The 21,610-nt window shown below is 26.6% G+C and overlaps 1 protein-coding gene across 1 annotated transcript in view; it reads right to left on the reverse strand.

The window, feature by feature from the left end:
* Window positions 1-21,610, reverse strand: part of LOC100205987 (fibronectin type III domain-containing protein 3B) — a 69,226-nt gene that overhangs the window by 22,828 nt on the left and 24,788 nt on the right. The window contains exons 7-15 of the mRNA XM_065788949.1: window positions 18,019-18,143; window positions 15,218-15,345; window positions 15,039-15,082; window positions 14,708-14,794; window positions 7,213-7,351; window positions 5,081-5,146; window positions 3,011-3,129; window positions 358-463; window positions 58-126 (exon numbers count right to left, since the gene is read on the reverse strand). Coding sequence (XP_065645021.1) covers window positions 58-126; window positions 358-463; window positions 3,011-3,129; window positions 5,081-5,146; window positions 7,213-7,351; window positions 14,708-14,794; window positions 15,039-15,082; window positions 15,218-15,345; window positions 18,019-18,143 — 883 coding nt within the window. The remainder of the gene's footprint in view (window positions 1-57; window positions 127-357; window positions 464-3,010; window positions 3,130-5,080; window positions 5,147-7,212; window positions 7,352-14,707; window positions 14,795-15,038; window positions 15,083-15,217; window positions 15,346-18,018; window positions 18,144-21,610) is intronic.

Raw genomic sequence — 21,610 nt, forward strand, 5'->3', positions numbered from 1 at the left:
AAAGCTTTAAAATGTAAAAAATGAAAAAAAATAGAATCTGCAAAATCAAAACTTTACTTCCGTCCTTATGTACCATCTTTACACTATATGATGTAATTATTGAACCACCAATGTCAAGTGGAGGATCTAACAGAAAAAATAGAAAATAGTAAAACATCAAAAACTTAAGAATACAACAATTTATAAGATTTTATATATATATATATATATATATATATATATATATATATATATATATATATATATATATGTATATATATATATATATATATATATATATATATATATATATATATATATATATATATATTAAATCAAAATTAATAAAAATGATTTTATCAAAACAAGATGACACACCCCATTCTAAATGTAAGACATTCATTTCAGGAGCCAAAGACAATCGCGGTGGATTAACATTTTTAGGACATACTGCCAATGTTGTAAAATTAGCAACTGGCGAAAACTATTAAAAAATGATAAAATATTGTTATATAAATGTTTTCAATTTGTATATTGGCGCGTAGCAAAATAAATTGGAAAAAAATATTGAAAAATAATAATAATAATAAGAGAAAAAATATTGAAAAAATAATAAATAAAAATAAAAATAAAGTGGAAAGGTTTTACAACAAAAGTTTATGTTAAGTTTTTTTATTCTTTTATTAAAAGAAACTTTGTAGAAATTTATCCGGCTTTATAAACCTTTTAAAAAATTTTAGTTAACAATTTTCAATAAAACTTATAAACTTTTTTGATAACATCAGTATCATTGTTATTGACAACATCAGTATCAGTGTAATTGACAACATCAGTGTAATTGGCAACATCAGTGTTATTGGCAACATCAGTGTTATTGACAACATCAGTGTTATTGACAACATCAGTATTATTGTTTTCACAACATTACTATGATTGCTATTGACAGCATTTACAATATATTTATAATAATATTTATAATATATTTATAATAATATTTATAATATATTTATAATAATATAACATCAGTGTGCTTTTTACAATTTATCATTTTTCTCAACACCAGTATGTTTTATACAATATCAAACTTAATCACAACATCAGTATTAATGAGTCATAAGGAACAGTCGTAATGCTATGAATCTATGAAGGAGTCAAGTTCACTTTAAACTTAAACCATGCTCATAGTAACCAAAAATATTTAACATAAAAAACCATAACTGCTTCAATATATCTTTCAATATATCAACTGCATTATATTTCACAAAACCTTATTTTTCATAATTATGTTTTTTTTTAACCTTGATCAACAAGAATTCATTTTTTGAGGTTTATTTAGACAATTATTGGAAACCAAGCTTTAGTAATTTTAGTTACCAAAAAAATAATTTGCTAAGCCAATGATTTGGTAAACTTTACCCCTGGCTTCAGACAAAGCTGAAACAGAATTTTTGGTGCATCTCTAATACTTACTAATTATAACACCTGTTTGTTGTAAAATCAGACTTGAGTCCTCTGACCTTGCTTTTATGTGTTTCAACTTAGCACCTCTTCAATTTATCACCTTTCTCTTTGTTCTTTATCTTTCTTCTCAAGACTGCATTTTAAAAATGTAATTTCTGATCAAATCGACCATGCCCTTTCTTTTTAGCCCTCTGCTAATATTGTTATTATTTATTAAAGTGACGTTAATGCTCATCACACTGAATGGCTTGGCTCTAGCACTACTAACACTGCTGGCAGCTCATAACTTCTGAATTTCTTAATCTCTTACTCAGTTAACTTTGTGACTCGTTTTCCAGACATGCCCAATACATACCTTCATTCCTTGATATATGTCTTGTCTCTGACCCTAGCTTTTGTTCAGTTCCTGTTTATTCTCCTTTAGGTGGTTCTGACCATGCACTGAACTAATAAACATTTTAAAAGTGTTCTCCAGAACTCTCTTTTTTTTCTCCAAACTATTTAATAAGTACTTGACTGAATTTTGTTTTCTTGTTTGCTAGAAACTGGCATCTGTGGTTCCACTTTTTTTAAAACTCTGGAGAACATTGTGACCCATTAAACTATTTTCCAATCAATCTTTTTTTCTGATATTAGCAAGATCTTTTAGTTTTTGATCAACAGATTTCTAACATCCCGTCTTGAGTCAAATAACTTACTGTCAGATCAATACGGTTTTCAACATTTTTGCTTTACAGCTGACTTGTTAATTGTGGCTAAAAGATTATATCATACATTGGATGAAAGCGGTGAGGCTAGGGCTATCACTCTTGATAAAGTTTTGATTAAGTTTGGCATGCTGATCTTCTCCATAAGCTTCATATGGTGTATCTGAGAAAGTTTTTGATACTCCTGTCTTGACAAAAAGCCTTCACTTTTCAATTGTTTAGTACAGGCAGCTGATCTTAAATCTGAACTTCTATAACAGATTAGGGCTTGCAGTGGCTTGTTAACTTTAACCCCAACAAAACTCAGTTATTTACTGCAAAAAACTATTGCAATACTGTCAACATTCCTATATTTATAAATGGCAACCTTCTCACTGATTCCTCTTCTTTACATCTTCTTGGATTAACGTTTACTACTGACCTCTAATAAAAACTATATATTCAATCGATTACTAAATTAGCATTTGCTAAGGTTACTTCTCTTTATCATGCTCCCAATTTTCTTACTCCTGATTCAATTCTCTACTTTTAGAAATCTCTTATTTTCCCCTGTGTAGAATACTTTTTTCTTTGATTTCTAGTAACTCCAAACTTAATAGTGGTTGTTTGCAGCCTTGTTGGGTGTAAATCAGAATAAAAATTAAAAAATTCACCATGCACCAGGATCATTAAGGAAACAATTAATAATATTTTCTATAACTACATAAAAAAAGATCATATAAATATAATTAAGTTTTTTCATGTTTTTTTTTAATATTAAACTTTATAGTATTTTAAAATTTTAAAAATCTAAATTAAATATGTAATAGATTGTATATCAACAAATAGAAATAAATAAAAAGAAAATTTTTTAAATGAATTACAGTTCCAATTCCAACTCTACTCTCAGAAGCAACTTTTACTTGGTAAGTGCGTCCTGGTTGCAAGTTATTTATTACAAATTCATTATCAGGCCCGTGGTACACTTTAATAAATGATTGGCCTAAAAAAACAAATATCATAATTTTTGTAAAGTATATGATAGCAGGTGTCAAAGTTACAAAGCTACCCTACTATCATCTTTTTTCTCAGCCTGGTTTTGTATTTTAAAAAATATAGGGTTAAAAAAAAGTTTTTAGTTATTTTATAAATTATAAACAAAAAATAAATATAGTAATTAACTTGTTAGTTATGTTACTTTGTAATGTAAAATTAAAAATTGTTAAAAAGCGATAGTAGTATAGTAGTAAAGTACTTGCTTCATAAGCAAGATGTTCAGAGTTTGATCCCTACCTCATCCTTGGAAGTACTGTGCTCAATTTGTTTCTACATGCTATGGCCTTCACAAGTATTCATCAACAAGCTTTCCCAGGAAACGTGTGCGGTTTTTTGTCTTGTATGACCACACAGAAGTATTTTATTTTAGACAACTTAGTCACAGCCGTTTGCAAGTTTCATTATAATAATCATTGAGGAAAAAAACTAAGTTTCCAAAACAAAAAAAGCAAAACTAACAAAATAGGAAATAAAAGTAATTTTAAAGTGAAAAAAATAAAAAAAATTAATAATTTAAATAATTTGAGTACTGCTTTTTTTTTTGTTACTTTAGAGTGGTTGTTATTTTCAGCAACAAAATTAGATAAGGCAAAGCAAAAAAATAAAAAAACAGTTTTAAGTCTACATTAAAAAGAATGATTTTCCTCTTTTTTTTAAAAAAAAAAGGAATGCGAAAATATAAATTGCAATGTGCTTGTAAAATATATACGTATAATTTTAATGTAACAAGTATATTGTCCCTATATGAAAACGTCTATGTAATGCAAGCGTATGCTTTTTGTATTATATAATGATTTTTTTCTCTTGGTATCTGTACGCACATTTAGTTTATTTGGATAAGGCATTAACTTTGTTAACAAATGTTTGTGGTTCGAGACCCACTTCTTCTTAATTTTTTTTGTTTTTTTACACATGCACAGAGCCAAATGTAAAAAAAAAATGCTATAAAAATTGCCGATAAAAAACATACAGGAAAAGAAAGGTAATATGAAACAACTAAAGCTATGACGACATGGCCTAATTGAAGTTTAAAAACTATATACATATGTGTGTGCCTTACTTAGAAAATACACTGAAAGGCTTAAATGGTATAAGAAATCTGAGATGTGATGAGATGTGTATCATTCAAAAACTTACAACAAAAAGACTTTTTATATACAAATAAGAAAAGATAAATCATTAAAAAGCAAACATAATTCAGCGGTATTTGAAAGAAAAACAAAAAAAAATTAGTTGTAGGAATCGAATCATGAACATATTGTGTATGAATTTAACGCCCTTTTCAAATAAGCTGTTTGTGCGTATATTCAAGAAACATATAAATATAATTATATAATAAAAAAAGTTGCACATAAAAGTATACGCATGTATTGCACAGTATATGCATTGCATAGGCGTTTTCTTATAGGGATAATATACTTGTTACATTAAAATTATAAAAGTATACTTTACAAACAGATGGCAATTTATATTTTTGCTTTTAAAAAACAAAAAACAAAAAAACATAGGAAAAATCATTCTTTATAACTTAAAACCGTTTTTTTTTGCTTCGACTTATTTTTTTGAATTACTTTTTGTTGCTGAAAATAACAACCACACTAAAAAAACAAAAATAAAAACAGTACACAAATTATTTAAATTATTGATTTTTTTTTTCTATTTAAGTTTATTTTAAATTCCTATTTTGTTAGTTTTGCTTTTTGTGTTTTTGAAACTTTTTTCAGCAACACTTAATCTAATAAAATTTTCAAATGGCTGTGACCAAGTTGTCTTGAATAAAATACTCATGCAAGACAAAAAAGACAAAAAACTGCACATGTTTCCTGGGAAGGGTTGATTAAGGTTATATATATGTATATATATATATATTGTCACCCTTGACATTTTATAATATATACCTAAACCATCATCCATTTCCAAAACATAACCAATTATTTGATCCCCGCCAGTATCTTTTGGTAATCCTAAATAAAAACATATAAATAGAGCATTCCACATCTTCTATATCTATACAAAACATTTTATAGTATCAATAAATATCAATAAATGGCTAATAGATTAATTAGAATTATGATATCTTCCAACGGTTTTATGTTTACGTTAGTACTACCCAACAATTAAAATACAGGTTATGCATAAAACTTTATCTTTATCTGACAACATCAATGTTCACAACAGTCCAAGTAAAATGCTAGCCACCTTTTTCAATCTATGCAGTCACTAGAAACATGTTGTTTAGGAAATTTACTGTTTGCTGTAGTTTATGGGGGATTCTTTTTAAACCTCTTCCTGGTGCCAATTGTAAGTACTATATATATTTATTGATTTAGGCTCCATTTTTTAGCTCAATATTATAATTTTGAAATGCATGTCATTTTAAAATTGTTAAGAAATTTATTGAGTTTGATGCAAAATTATATTTTTCAATATATTATTTGAGAATACTCTAAGAAAATATTATTGATTCATTTGAAAGTATTTGCAAAAAAATAAGTCAAAGGGTAAAGTTTATGAAATAGACAATTGGTGACAGTTTTATTGCGTTTGATCACTTTTTTTAAGGTGCAAAACAAGTACTTAAAATATAGGCAAAGTAGTAAAACAGGTAAAAATTAAACCAGTTTTATTTTTTTCAATATTTAAAAAAAATTAAAGCAAAAAGCAGAACTTTGAAGTGCAGTTGTCAGAACTAAGTGCAGTTGACTGTGTCAGAAATTTAAAAATCATAAATCAATTATTTATGAGTTATATTTCATGTTAAAGCACTTAATTATTAATGAAAATGATATATTTTATACAAGTGATGTAAAATCTACTTCATCTACAATTAAATACCAAACAAAACAAAAGTTTCAAAAAAAATACTTCTATGGATTGCTTTTTTCTGAAAATGGTATTTCTCAGCACTCATTTGTGCCTAGTAGACTGGCTGTAAATCAAGAAATCTACTTAAACAAATGCATTAAAAAGAGACTTATTCCATTCATTGACAACTATCATTCAGATGGTGCATATGTATTCTGGCCCCATTCGGCATCATCTCACTATGCAAAAACAGTAATCATTTACCTTAACAAAAAAAAGTGCATTTTGTTGAGAAAGCGGACAACCCTGCATATTGTCCTATTGAAAATATTTGAAGCATTTAAAAAAATCCTTGTTTAATCGAAATACAGGTAAAAGATGTTACAAGATTAATTAGCATGCAGAAAATCTTAAAAAAATATGTATTTTCATAATTAAGTTGATATTGAGCTATACAGTGTTTAGCTCAATCTATACCAGGCCTAGTTGATAAAGTCAGAAGGTATAGTTTAATTGGAAATAACTAATCATATAGATAAAAACAAGAATAAAAATACTTTCTAAAACATTTTTTCTTTTTGTTTTACCTTATACCTTGAAAGAAATGTTTGTTTAAATCCAGTCTCATTTTTCAGTACTCATTTATAAAAAAAAAAAAAACTTATGTAATGACACATTTAGACTTTACTCTAAAATGAGTTTTAGAATTGTTAGATTTTAAAGGTTGTTAGAAGTCACTTTCAGTATTTTGAAGTCTAAGTTTTTGATATCTAAAAATATCTTATACTTTAAAGCAGTGATTTGAAAACTTTAGCCCACATAACTTTACTAACGTTAAAACCACAAACCATATAAGTTAATTTTTTTTCTTTCCAAAATTCAAAAACAAAAGCTACAAACTTTTTTTTATATTCAAGTTACTTACAGTAATTGACAAAGAAACTCAGAATTTTGTTAAAATAATTAGTTATTAACAAATCATTAATCATCATGCCACATAACTAAAATTGTTTTTTTTTTTAACTTGAGAGCTTACGTTTAAACTTACGTTCTCGAGAGAGAGAGAGAGCGTACGTTCAAACTTTGTTAAAAGTTTAACTGCATAACAATTAAAAAAATGAAAACTGTACAAAAACTAAATAAAAAGCTACACAATAAAAAAAAATAAAAAAACTACAGACAAAAATACGTAAAAAGCTATATAATTACAAAAAATATAAATTACCCCATTTAATAGGAATTGAAAATGGTTTAATTTTTCCATTTAACATAGGCTTAGCCATCTTCCCAGGAGCTTCAGCCAAAGTTGAATATGTAACAGGAACACTATATTTACTTGATCCGTAGTCATTTGTAGCCATAAGCTTTTTTAGATAAAATATTGAATGTATCTTTTATTATTATTATTACTATTATTATTATTATTATATAATTCATTTTATTATATTATAATCAACATTATTCAAGTATTTTTAATCTACACAAGTCAAACGTAATGCTAACCATATAAACTTTTAAAAAAGGACTCAAAGTGTTTCAGCAACTTTATTTTATTTCAGACTAAAATATTTTATGTCAATTGTTCTTACTAAGCTTTCATACAAACAAACTAGAATGGAAATCTGAATATATCCTTTTACTATTATCACCAAACAAACTTTATTATTTTCACTCAAATAAAATCCATTTACCAAAAATAAATTTTAACCATAATTTTTTACGAGCTTTTTGTTTTAATAACTTTGTTATTAACTATTAATTCTATAATTGTGATAAACTGCATAGTGACTGTGATAAAGTGTAACTGCATAGTGACTGTGATAAAATGTAACTGCATAGTGACTGTGATAAAATGTAACTGCATAGTTTCTGTGATAAAGTGTAACTACAAATTGTCATTAACTATGATAAGGTGTAACTGAATAGTGACTGTGATAAAGTGTGACTACAAATTGTAATTAACTGTGATAAAGTGTAACTGCATAATGACTGTGATAAAGTGTAACTATAAATTGTAATTAATTGTGATAAAGTGTAACTGCATAGTGACTAATAAAGTGTAACTACAAATTGAAATTAACTGTGATAAAGTATAACTGCATAGTGACTGATAAAGTGTAACTACAAATTGTAATTAACTGTGATAAAGTATAACTGCAAATTGTAATTAACTGTGATAAGGTGTAACTGCAAATTGTAATTAACTGTGATAAAGTGTAAACACTAAGTGTAATTAATTTTAATCAAGTGTAATTGGTGAGTGTAACTAACTGTGATGTAATGTAACTGCAAAGTGTAACTAACTGTGATAGTGTAAATGCTAAGTGTAATTAACTGTGATAAAGTGTAATTTCTGAGTGTAATTAACTGTGATTAAGTGAAACTGTTTAAAGAAGCCCCAAGGAGAAGAAGGTCAAACATAAAGTTTACTTTTTCCATGACAATACCCTTATATTTCAAAACCAATGGTACAAAAAGTGTTGTCTGTTTTGCTCTACCCTGAATCTGAAAGATTCAACACCAAGTAGGTTGAAACCACATCCTTGATTCAAAATCTAAAGATTTTATATATTGTCTATGACTCAGGATCGTAGACAATAAAAAAACAACAAAAAACCTGACTTTATTGGTCTCAAACTTTTATTTATAATTTTCATTTACATTCAGGATTGCTGCTTAACCATTGTTCTAATGATATTAAAATATTTTAAATTGGAGCACTAATTTTCAAACTTAAAAAATTTAAAGCAAAGTCATCAAAAAAATAGAGTCATCAACATTTTGATTAATTACTTATTTATTTATCTTTACTAAGAGTTCTAAAGATATCCATTTGGTGGTTTGCATCCTGGTTCAAGTTTTTTAAACAGCTCATAATTTTTTACATGTTAGGTGGTATATTTGCTGAAAAGAAAAACCATGCAACTAATCCAGTTCACTCTGAAATTGCAGAATAGAAAGAAACCGAATTCCGGATAATTCAGATTTTTATAACATTCGCTTTTTTCGAATTCAAATTTTGTTGTTGTTGTGCTTAAAAGTGAAAACCGATTCGAAAAGCAAAAAATTGTGACACATTTTGTTTTTATTGAAACAGCAGCGAAAAAATTTTATTGTGAAATTGTGAAAAAGCAAGTTGCATGAGTTTACACAAGTTTTAATAATATTTATTATATAACATTTATTATATAAGCCCTGTTTAAAGCATATTAGATAAGTTTTATTGGTTTTAACATTGCATATATTTCTTGTGTATACTTAATTTTAATCTCTAGGATGTCGGATCACCAAGAAGAAATTTTTGTACATGTATCCAAAGAGAACTCATCAAATTTGGTGTGGAATTATTTTTTACGAGGAACAAAAAATTAAGTGGTAAGTGCATACAGTGTAAGTAGGTTTTAAAGATACTGGGTGGATGTACAACACCAATGTGGAATTATTTTTTACGAGGAACAAAAAATTAAGTGGTAAGTGCATACAGTGTAAGTAGGTTTTAAAGATACTGGGTGGATGTACAACACCAATGAATACCCATTTGCAAGCAAACCACAACAATGTATTAAACAAATGAAAAATTGATAATGATTTGAATGTTGCTGGTGTGAGTGCTGTTAATTTAAATAGAAAAAGCAAAACTTTAAAAATTTTTTATAATTCAAACTAGATAAAAGCTTTGCTAGAGTAATATCAAGAATGATTGTTTAAGACAGATTATTGTTTCACGTTTTTTGTACTTCAGACAATTTAAAAAAATGTTTAATAATGCGGGAATTTGATGTTCTTAAATCACCCACCAGTATACAGAAGGTTGTAATGGACTTCAGCAAAAAAATTTGCCAGCCAATAATTGCAAAAATAATTTCCCAAAAAAAGAAGAAGATATTTTTCAGTGCCACACTTGATGAGTGGACTTCTCATAACCAGCACTTTAAGTACATGGATCAAGAGGTCATATTTGGAATTAGGGGCTTGTATTAATGGCTAATGTTGGAAAAGAAGCTTGATACTTACCAACTTAATATTAACAATGATATTTTGGGCATTGTGACTGACAGTACCTCAACGATGTAAAAAGTGTGTAGATAAATTTTATGTTTTGTCCATGCAATTCAAATTGCAATAGTGAATGTATTCTATAAAAATATTTAAAATGAAAATAAATATTTAAAAAAATATTTAAAATAAAAATGTTTTATATTCTATAAAAAGCAAACTGAAGTAGAGGAAAAGAAATATAATAGTGAAAGTGAATCTTGAATCTGATGGAGATCAAAACGGAATGCGAGTAGACATGGAAAATGAAATTGATGTTATAAAAACCACTAAAAATTTCCAACTACAAGCATTGATCACTAAAGTGCAAAAAGTTGGTAAAGTATTCTGTCCTTCGCTTTTGAAAAATGAAGTGCTTCAAAAATACGTGAAGCAAGATTGTAAAAAAGAGTTAAACCTTGTGTTAGATTTGAAAAGTAGATGGAACAGCATGTTGTTCATGTTAGATCATTTAAATAAAAACCAAAGAACTATTTTATCTGATGTTTTACAGTATCTACATAATGAAGACAAAGGGAAAAAAAATTCATAAGAGTATTTTTGTCCATTATTAAACAGAAATAAATAACTTTATTCTAACCCTAGCCCAACGTCTTAATAATGAAACTTCTCTGGAAGTCGATTCAACAAATTCTGAGTCTGATATAGAATCTGAACTTTAACCTAATGAAAGTAAAACTGAACCCTCCTAGGCGAAATTGCTATGGCAAAAAATCCAGAAGTCACTTTTACTCCCAAGAACAAGAACTTTAAAAAAACCATCAATTCAATCAGCAATAGGAAATTAAATTAAATTTTAGGATGAAAGTGGGGCGCGTGGACCATTTTTGGAAAATACTTACAATAATCTGTTGTGTATTCCTCCAACAAGTGTTGAAGCAAAGAGAGCTTTTTCTGCCACTGGAACATTTTCAACAAAAATTAGGTCAAGACTTAATGATACAACACTGGATAATTTGTGTATGCTAAGAACCTTTTTTAAAAATCAGAAATAAAAAAAAATGTTTTTATTTATTATTTATTTTTCTCATTGAATTTGTTTTATTTATTTCATTTTTTTCATTGAATTTGTTTTGTTTCACTGAGATACTTAAAAAAATTTAACTTTATTTAATTTAGAATACTTTGAAACTTTTTTTTTCTATCAAATTTTTTTGCAATTCCAGAATTATATAGGAATTCTGAATTTCATTTCATGTAATTCCAAAAATTCCAGAAATCATTTCTTGATAAAAATTGGATTCACAATCTAAAACTAATACTCCAAAATACTGTTTAGATTTGCATTCAACGTAAAGAATTATTAAAAACAAATTATGTTGTTAATTTTTTTTATTTTCTTTATAAAATACATTTTGTTAATATATTTTATTATATAAAATATTATACATTTTATATAAAAATTAACAAAAATTAACAATATAATTTATTTTCAATAATTCTTTATGTTGAATGCAAATCAGAACAGTATTTTGGAACCGAGGGAGTATATTGCTAAATACTTTTGCAACATCATTAGCACTTTCTTTTTTCTTTCTCCTATCCAAAATTCAAATGTTAAATCTTAACTCTCTTTTTTTTGTATTATTTGGTTAAAAACTTAAAATGGTTACTTCATTACACTTACTAGCTTCGTTTGGTTGATCACATAATATGATCACTTCATTTTACCCACTAGCTTTATTTGGTTGATCACATAATATGGTCACTTCATTCCACTCATTATTTCTATTTATTTGATAACCTTATACGGTCACTTCATTCCACTCACTATTTCTATTTATTTGATAACCTTATATGGTCACTTCATTCCACTCATTAGCCTTATTTAATTTATCTTTTAATGCACTTAGTTCATTCCATTCACTTGCCTCATTTCTTCCTCCTGAATTATACTTTGGCATGTTCAGAATGTATCTATTTATAATTTAAATATAACTAAAATTTTAAAATAATATCTCTATTTCAAATTACTTAAAAATAGCTATTAAATAACTATTCAAACTTTGTTGCTAAAGATTTGTACCAATTGCAAAAACTCAAAAACCCAAATCCCAAAAAACAAAAATCAGTTAAACAAGTAAATAATTAAACCAATAAAATAAAAAGTTCTCACATTGTTATGATGCTGAAATGGATTGCATCATCATCAAGTTGCTGTCTATTTGACAAATTTTCAATGTCAATTTTTAATAAAACTCTTCAATATAATAGTCTTAAGTTATCCAGACTTGCTGTCTATTTCTTGACCGTTAGATATTAAATAAGTTTTAAGTAAGGTTTATTATGGTTGAAAAAACTAAAGGATTCAATGTTGCAAAATTGACTTTATTCTGTCGTTCTAAAACTACAAAGTTGTTAAATTAAAACAAATCACTAAGTTTCAAACAGAAATTTTTTTGTGATTTTTTTTTCGTGATTTATTTTCATGAATTTTAATGAATTTTCAAACGAAATTCAATCGAAGTAATAAACTCTCTCAAGCTTGTAAATAAAACTTGTATTTTTATTGCACAGGGTAAGTTAGCATAATTTCAACATTCAGAAAGTATAATTAATTTTTGATGGGAAACATTCTTTCATGGAATTTTTTTTCAAAAGATAAAGAACTTTGTTTGAAATAAGTGTCAAGTAAAAAAATGTTTAAGTGCAGAAAACTTTTGAAAACAATTTTTGTCAATCACAATTGACATAACGTTTTTATGTTTTGTAGTCTTTTATTTTATTATTGTTCTCTAACTATTGTTTTAGTTTCAGCTTCTCATTTAATTTAGTTTCTTCAGCCAGAGCTTCTCATTTAATTTAGTTTCTTCAGCCAGAGCTTCTCATTTAATTTAGTTTCTTCAGCCAGAGCTTCTCATTTAATTTAGTTTCTTCAGCCAGAGCTTCTCATTTAATTTAGTTTCTTCAGTCAGAGCTTCTCATTTAATTTAGTTTCTTCAGCCAGAGCTTCTCATTTAATTTAGTTTCTTCAGCCAGAGCTTCTCATTTAATTTAGTTTCTTCAGCCAGAGCTTCTCATTTAATTTAGTTTCTTCAGTCAGAGCTTCTCATTTAATTTAGTTTCTTCAGTCAGAGCTTCTCGTTTAATTTAGTTTCTTCAGCCAGAGCTTCTCATTTAATTTAGTTTCTTCAGCCAGAGCTTCTCATTTAACTTAGTTTCTTCAGCCAGAGCTTCTCATTTAATTTAGTTTCTTCAGTCAGAGCTTCTCATTTAATTTAGTTTCTTCAGTCAGAGCTTCTCATTTAATTTAGTTTCTTCAGTCAGAGCTTCTCATTTAATTTAGTTTCTTCAGTCAGAGCTTCTCATTTAATTTAGTTTCTTCAGTCAGAGCTTCTCATTTAATTTAGTGTCTTCAGTCAAACCTTCTCATTCTTACAGATTCCTTTTTAGATTTGTAGATATGTTTATCAGAGAATTTGTTTAATAAATGTTTTCATTGCAGATTTTAATCAATTCTTATAGAAATATGCATTTTGTTGTAACATTTAACTGAAACATTAAACATTGGTGTTGTTGATGTTGATGAAATTGATGATGAATGCTGTACAGGTGATGCTGATTGTGATGCTTTCTTTATATAAAATTTAAATTTGGAATAAACTTGGAAAATTAGCTTTCTCCGCATTTTTGCATTTTTATAATTCAAAATATGATTATAATAAGTTTATCCAGGTATGTGTAACCATGACAAAATATTCCAACAACCAGGTGTGTGTAACCATGACAATATATTTCAACAACCAGGGGTCTCAAAGTTTTTTTAATTAACTATTATTTTATTAATTATTATTTAATTAATTTTAATAAAATAATAATAACCTTTTCTACATTCTTTTTTTTTTCCAAGTTTTTATCCAATAAATTCAATTTGTTCAACTTCTTGTTTTAAACATAATAAAATAAAAGCATTAGATTTAGAATAAAAAACTCTTTTAAATAAATCTAAATAATTAATAATCAACCGCATTTTTAAAATTTTCAAAACTAGTTTATTATTTAAAATTAGACAACTTTAAATGGTTTTTTCAAGTTTATGCTTTAAATTTATTATTCAAAATTTAGACAATTTTAAATAAGCAATTTTAAATGGTTTTTTCAAGTTTATGCAACAAAACCCTTTTCCTCTCACAAAGATGTCATCAAAAAAAATATTTTTACATGTTCTGATAAAGGTAGTCCTACTCTCTATTGATCTGGATTTACGATATATTTCTTAACACTTTTTGTTTAAATAAAAGCAGGCAGAATTTAGGCAGAACTTACCCTAATTTAATTTAAACTAAAAAAAAAAATTGGCTTTTGTGTTTCTCATTAAAAAACATGCTGCTGTGTTAAACCTAATATAATATTAAAATATCTTTTTATATAATGTGATCAACAATATATTTAAGTTAACTAATGAATAATATACAACGTTAAGAAAAAAACTTGTTAATTAACCCAAGTCTCATGCTCAAGTGATTAAAAATAAAAATTATAAAAACAAATATTTTTGGTATGAGTTATGCCAAACTTGTATTGATTTGTTTTCTTTCAAATAAAATAATGTTACCAAAACACCTTTTAGCATTTAAGTATGTCAAGTATACCTTTGAAGTATGTCACTCATTGAAGCATGTCTAGTATTTTGGTCAGAAACAGAAATATAAAAACATTCTCACTCGAAATGTATATGGTGTGTTCCTTAGAAGATTGTTACATGTAAAGTGATTTAATTCTCCGCAATATTGTACCATAAAACCATAACCCTAATTTAAAAAAATAAATAAATAATTTTTAACGCCTAAATAAACACATACTTAAATTATTTGATTTTATAAGCTTAATGAAGCGTATATGTTAGTGATCAATAACCATGGCATATAACACATATAGCTAATATAACTGAAGATATATTCACACTTTAAGTAACAAATGTTAAAAAGGTAAAAAAAAGGTAACAAATGTAAAAAAGGTAAAAAAAAACAAATGTAAAAAAGATCTTCTGCTTACATCAGTCGGATTGTTCATTTCAAGTTTGTACTCCAAAATTGGTGCTACATTTTTATAAATATAAATTGGTAAATAAAATAATTATATTAATATATTATATATTTGATTTAAAAATATTTATTAAACCAATAAAATTATTTAATATATAACTAAATTTTAGAATAAGAAATTATTCTTACAGCCGTTGTCATCTGGTTCACTCCAGCTTAAACTCAACATATTAGTATGGCACTCTGTAAGTTCAGGTTGATTAGGAGTATTAGGGGGTCCCCCACAAGTTAAACATTCCAATATTGTACTATATTCACTAAAAATAACCATTGTTTACATTTATTTTTTGATACTTTAAAAAAAAAAAAAAGTAATTCACTCTCAACATGGCTGCAAGCAACTACTATTAGATTGGAAGTTTCTCATTTTGTGATGTTAGTGTTGGTAGTAATCTTCCTTTAATTCGAAGAGACTCCATTAGTCACATGCTTAGCTTGGACATTTACATTCGTAAGAATTCAATCAATTCATGGTTTGAATCCACTGACTATTCTTTTATGTGCTTTTCCTATTTTCAAAAGTTCTGGAGAGCAATCTGACTCATCTAACTACCGTCCCATTAGTCTTCTTTTTATCATAACCAAGGTTTTTGGTTGCTGGTCTTCTCCATAAGCTTTCTTCTTACAGTGTATCAGGTAACATCTTTAAGATTATTGAATCCTTCCTTACCAATCATTATATAAAACTTGTCCTCGATGGACAACACTCTTCCTCATATCCTGTAACTTCAGGGGTTCCTCAAGGTTCTATCCTTGGGCCTATACACTTTTTTTTTTACATTTACGATCTTCCAGATATTCTCATATCTAAGGCAACATTGTTCGCTGAAGATACTACTATTTATTCTTGTCTTGATAAGAAGCCAACAATCTCTGATTGCTTGGAAGGGAGCATTTGAGTTTGAAAAGAATCTCACTTCTGCTACAGCATGGGGCTCACATTGGCTGGTGAACTTTAATTAAGATAAAACCCAATTTTTTCAGCCAATCGTTATCGCAATGATTTAGATCTTCCTTTATTTATAAACAGTAATGTACTCGATGAGTCATCTACCCTTCATCTTCTAGGATTGACTCTTACTTCCAATCTTTTTTGGAAACCATATATCAAATCCATTACAAAGTTAGCATCTGCTAAGTTGCATCTCTTTATTGTGCTTGACTTTTTCTTACTTCAGATTCTATTCTTTATCTCTATAAATCTCAAATCCGTCTTTGTATGGAACACTGTTGTCATATCTGGGGTTGATCTTCCAATGATGCCCTTTCTCTTTTAAACAAGGTGCAAAAACATATTGTAAACATAGTTGGACTTGCTCTTGCAGCCAACCTCCAACCATTATCACATTGTCGTAATGTTGCTTCTCTTTCTCTTTTCTATAAATACTTTAATGGGCAAAAACTCTTATTCCTCTAGTTTTTTTCCTTGAACATCAGTTCTTTAGAACTTGCTTCCTTCATCTTGCATTCCTGATTCATATAATTTGCAATCTTATAAGTTGTCTGTCAATGGTTATCTTGCTCTATAAACTTCACCTTTTCTCTTCCAGTAACTTCCAACTCTAATAGTGGTTGCTTGCAGCCTTGTTGCAAGCAAAGATGTTTAAAAAAAAAAAAAAAGTTTTCATAAATTATGTCACACTCTAGGAGGAGGAGTTAGTTGTTGTGACTAGGAGGAGGGAGGGGGAGCCAAGGAGACAATGTCAAAAAATTCTTGAAAATTATGTGATGTAATATATGCAGGTTTGACCAGGAAGGCATGCAGTTTCAAGTCTTTATATGACCACGCAAATATTTTTTTTTTTGACGATTTAACCATAGCTTTTAACAAATGCCCTGACAAAATTGTTTTTTAATTACATTGAAAATAAATAATTTCAACACATTTATCTTTACTAACATCTTTATATTAGCAAAACGCTTTTAAATAAAGTAGATAATGATTTTATTTAAAGTATCATTCAAAGTTTTAAAAATTTTTATTTATATTATTTAATTATATGAGATATTTAAAAAAAAAAAAAAAATTAAAAAAAAATTTAAAATTTTTTTAATTTTTAAAGCAACGACTTTAAACAGTGATGGTCTCCTTAAAAAACTTTATATAAGAATTATTAATTTGTCAAATCAAGTTAATTTACTCAAAAAAAAATGATTTTGTTGTGAAAAAAAAAAAACTTTTTCAAAAGCCATTTGTATTAAATAATTTTGATCTTTACGAATATTTTTATATTATTACAAATGCATTTAAATAAAGTAACAAATCACTGCTTATGATTTTTTATTAAAACATTAATGAATAACATATATATTTTTTTATATTTATATATGCTATTCATTAATATTTTTATAAAAAATATCTTTAAATAAAAAATAAACTATATCAACTTTTTAAATAAACAATTTAATAGTTTTTTCTTTTGTTTACCTAACGAATTGTTAAGAATCTTTTTTTTTTCAACTTTAAATGTTTAACATTTATTGAACAATTGTTAAATGTAAGTTCTTACTTTATTTAAAAAGGGTTTCGCATAATATTGTATTATAAAAACCTTAGTAAAAAAAAACGATTCAAAGTTATTTATTCCAAACGTAGTTTAGATAATCTTATCATTATAGTTTATTATTTATTTTAGTTAAGTTTAAGTAATTTCATTTTAGTTTTAGTTAAGTTATTTTTTATTTATTTTTTGTTATTTTTTTTACAAAGATTTATTTGCTTCTTTTACAATAAGTTTTTTTTTAAGTTTCTTCATAGTAAAGTTACAATTTTTTTAGCACGTTTTTAAAATGTACAAAAATTTTCAAAACATATTAAGACCATGGTCAAGTTTTCAAAATGAAATAGTATTTCAAGATTTGCTATGACAACTATAGTGTTGCTATAGAGCACTTCAATAAATTTAAAACCATAAAAAAAGAAATGTTACCCTTCTCCAAGTTTATTAGCAGCTTGTAATTGAAATTGACATGAAGTAAGCGGAGGTAATTTATGATTAAGTTTGTAATGTTTTTGCATTCCTTCATACAAATTCTTAAATTCTTCATTTGTATCCTATAAAATAAATATTTAATAAATGTTTAAAATGTTTTATCCAAAAGAAGTGATACACCAAACCAGTTTTCCATACAAATTTGAATTCAGCTATATATATATATATATATATATATATATATATATATATATATATATATATATATATATATATATATATATATATATATATACAGTTTGTTGCATTTGGGAAGAGCGGAAAAATATGATTCTTACGCCAACACATACGTCACTTTTAATTACTTTTGACTTTCGTCCAACATTTGCATGTTGTCAGAAAGTTAAAACCATTATTTAATTACAAATTATTCATTTTTTTAAAAAACCACAAAAACGCAAATTTAATTGACCAGAATGTTTTTAAAAACATTCTAAATGTTTTTAACAATATAAACAATGTTTTTATTTTTATTTTTTTTAATAAAATGTTTTAATTTTTAATCTTTTTAATAAAATGTTTTTATTTTTATTTTTTTTACTGTAAATCATGCGCGGAGTGTTGCTACATCGACTATCTTATAGCCTGACTCGCAAGGGAGTGCTGCTACATCGACTGACAAATAGCCTGACTCGCAAGGGAGTGCTGCTACATCGACTGACAAATAGCCTGACTCGCAAGGGAGTGCTGCTACATCGACTGACAAATAGCCTGACCCGCAAAGGAGTGCTGCTACATCAACTGAGGGTTTGGTTGGGGCAGGCAGTCTATCATTATTAAAAAAAAAATTCCATTCTTGCATTTTAATTTTTACTTTTTGTCAACAAAATATGGAAAGAATTTTCGGACAACATCTAAGGGTTCTATATATATATATATATATATATATATATATATATATATATATATATATATATATATATATATATATATATATATATATATATATATATATATATATATATAAATATATATGTATATATATATATATATATATATATATATATATATATATATATATATATATATATATATATATATATATATATAGAACCTTAGATGTTGTCCAAAAGTTTTTTCCATATTTTGTTGACAAAAAGTAAAAATTAAAATGCAAGAATGGAATTTTTTTTTTTAATAATGATAGACTGCCTGCCCCAACCAAACCCTCAGTTGATGTAGCAGCACTCCCTTGCGGGTCAGGCTATTTGTCAGTCGATGTAGCAGCACTCCCTTGCGAGTCAGGCTATTTGTCAGTCGATGTAGCAGCACTCCCTTGCGAGTCAGGCTATAAGATAGTCTATGTAGCAACACTCCGCGCATGATTTACAGTAAAAAAAATAAAAATAAAAACATTTTATTAAATAAAATAAAAATAAAAACATTTTATTAAAAAAAATGAAAATAAAAACATTGTTTATATTGTTAAAAACATTCAGAATGTTTTAAAAACATTCAGAATGTTTTTAAAAACATTCTGGTCAGTTTAATTTGCGTTTTTGTGGTTTTTTTATATAACAATTAATTTGTAATTAAATTAATGGTTTTGACTTTCGTCCAACACGAAAAATATTGGACGAAATTCAAAAGTAATTAAAAGTGCGCATGTGTTGGCGTAAGAATCACTTTTTTCCTTCCGCTCTTCCCAAAGACAACAAACTATAGATCTATATATATATATATATATATATATATATATATATAATATATATATATATATATATATATATATATATATATATATATATATATTTCAGCTAGCTAAACTCAGCTGAAAACCCTAATTAACTTAAACCACTAAATAACTTAATTGACTTCAAAGTTTGACTTTGAAGTCAATTAAGTTAAGCAAGGGTGTGGAATTCAGTTAAAAAGAAAAATATATTTCTTAAAAAAAAATTTGTGAGGAAACATTTTAAAAACATTAACATATATTAACAGACTTTATAATAAAATCAAAAAGTTCATTTCAAAACAAAAAAATTGACCTTTTATGTTAGAATCAACATTAATTTATCAATTATGAAATTTTTGCAGGACAAACTATTATTAAATATTGTCTACCATAAAATTTTAAATGGATAAAAAAAATGTTCATTAAAATATTTATAAAATTAAAATATTTTTTTTAAAACTCTACTGTATTTTTAAAATTTATAAGATTCATCAAATAATTTACAGATATTAGTAAGGTGTCACTTGAATAGTTACAAAACTAGTCAATGGCACCTAAATAACATAAAAATAGAAAAAAAAAGATCATTTCCTGACATTAAAACACATAGCACAAAACAAACTACTAATATATTAAATAGGTTATTCCCCTGGGCCAGTAACAGTACAAAGAGAAATTGTAAAGAAACAAACTCAAATAATATATTTTAAATTTCTGTTGAGTACTAAGTAATCAATAAATAGAAGATATTTTTTGAGACCTTTTTCTTGTTGCAGTAGTATACTGTTTCTATTGGAAGAACTTAATAATGATAAGTTTTTTATAAAACATTAGTTTTTATAGATAACTTATTTAATTAATTATTTAATTAGTATTGAAAAAAGAAAAGTTTACATTATTCTGTGTTTCTGGTGAGATAATTATGTATTTCATTTACATTATCAAAAAAAAAATTAAAAAATTGTTTGGTAGTTTTATTTTTTTTATTTTTTAATAACTTTGCTTCCAACAAGGCTGCAAGCAGCCACTAATTAAAGTTGGAAGTTACTGAAAGAGAAAAGATGAAGATTGTAGAGCAAGATAACGATTGACAGACAACTTAAAAGATTGCAAATTATATGAATCAGGAAAGCAAGATAAAGGAAGCGAATTCCAAAGAACTGATGTTCGAGGAAAAAAACTAGACGAATAAGTATTTTTAGAGTACTTAGGAACAGTCACAGAAAAAGGATGACACTTAATTGAATGACAAGTAACACAAGAATGAATTTTAGTTGATGGCACAAGAGACGCTAGCTCTTTAGAGCAGTGCCCATTATAGTATTTGTAGAAAAGAGAAAGAGAAGTAACATTACGACAATGTGATAATGGTTGGAGGTTGACTGCAAGAGCAGGTCCAACTATGTTTATGCGTTTTTGCACCTTGTCTAAAAGAGAAAGGGCATCATTAGAAGAACCGCCCCAGATATGGCAACAGTATTCCATACAAGGCCGGATTTGAAATTTATAGATATAGAGAATAGAATCCGAAGTAAGAAAGTGACGAGCTTGATAAAGAGATGCAACCTTAGCAGATGCTAATTTTGCAACTGATTTGATATATGGTTTCCAAGAAAGATCGGAAGTAAGAGTTAATCCTAGAAGATGAAGAATAGATGACTCATTGAGTACATAATATAGGAAGGTTCATAAATATAGGAAGGTCTAAACTATTACGATAACGATTGGCTGAAAAAATTGAGATTTATCTGAATTAAAGTTAATAGTGGAAGAAATTATTTACAAAAAGATTAAAAAATTAACAAGAATGTTTAGTTTTAAAGAATGAATTTAAAGATTTTTTAGTTTAGATTA

Source organism: Hydra vulgaris, chromosome 01, assembly GCF_038396675.1.
Source record: "Hydra vulgaris chromosome 01, alternate assembly HydraT2T_AEP".
Classification (NCBI taxonomy): Eukaryota; Metazoa; Cnidaria; class Hydrozoa; order Anthoathecata; family Hydridae; genus Hydra; species Hydra vulgaris.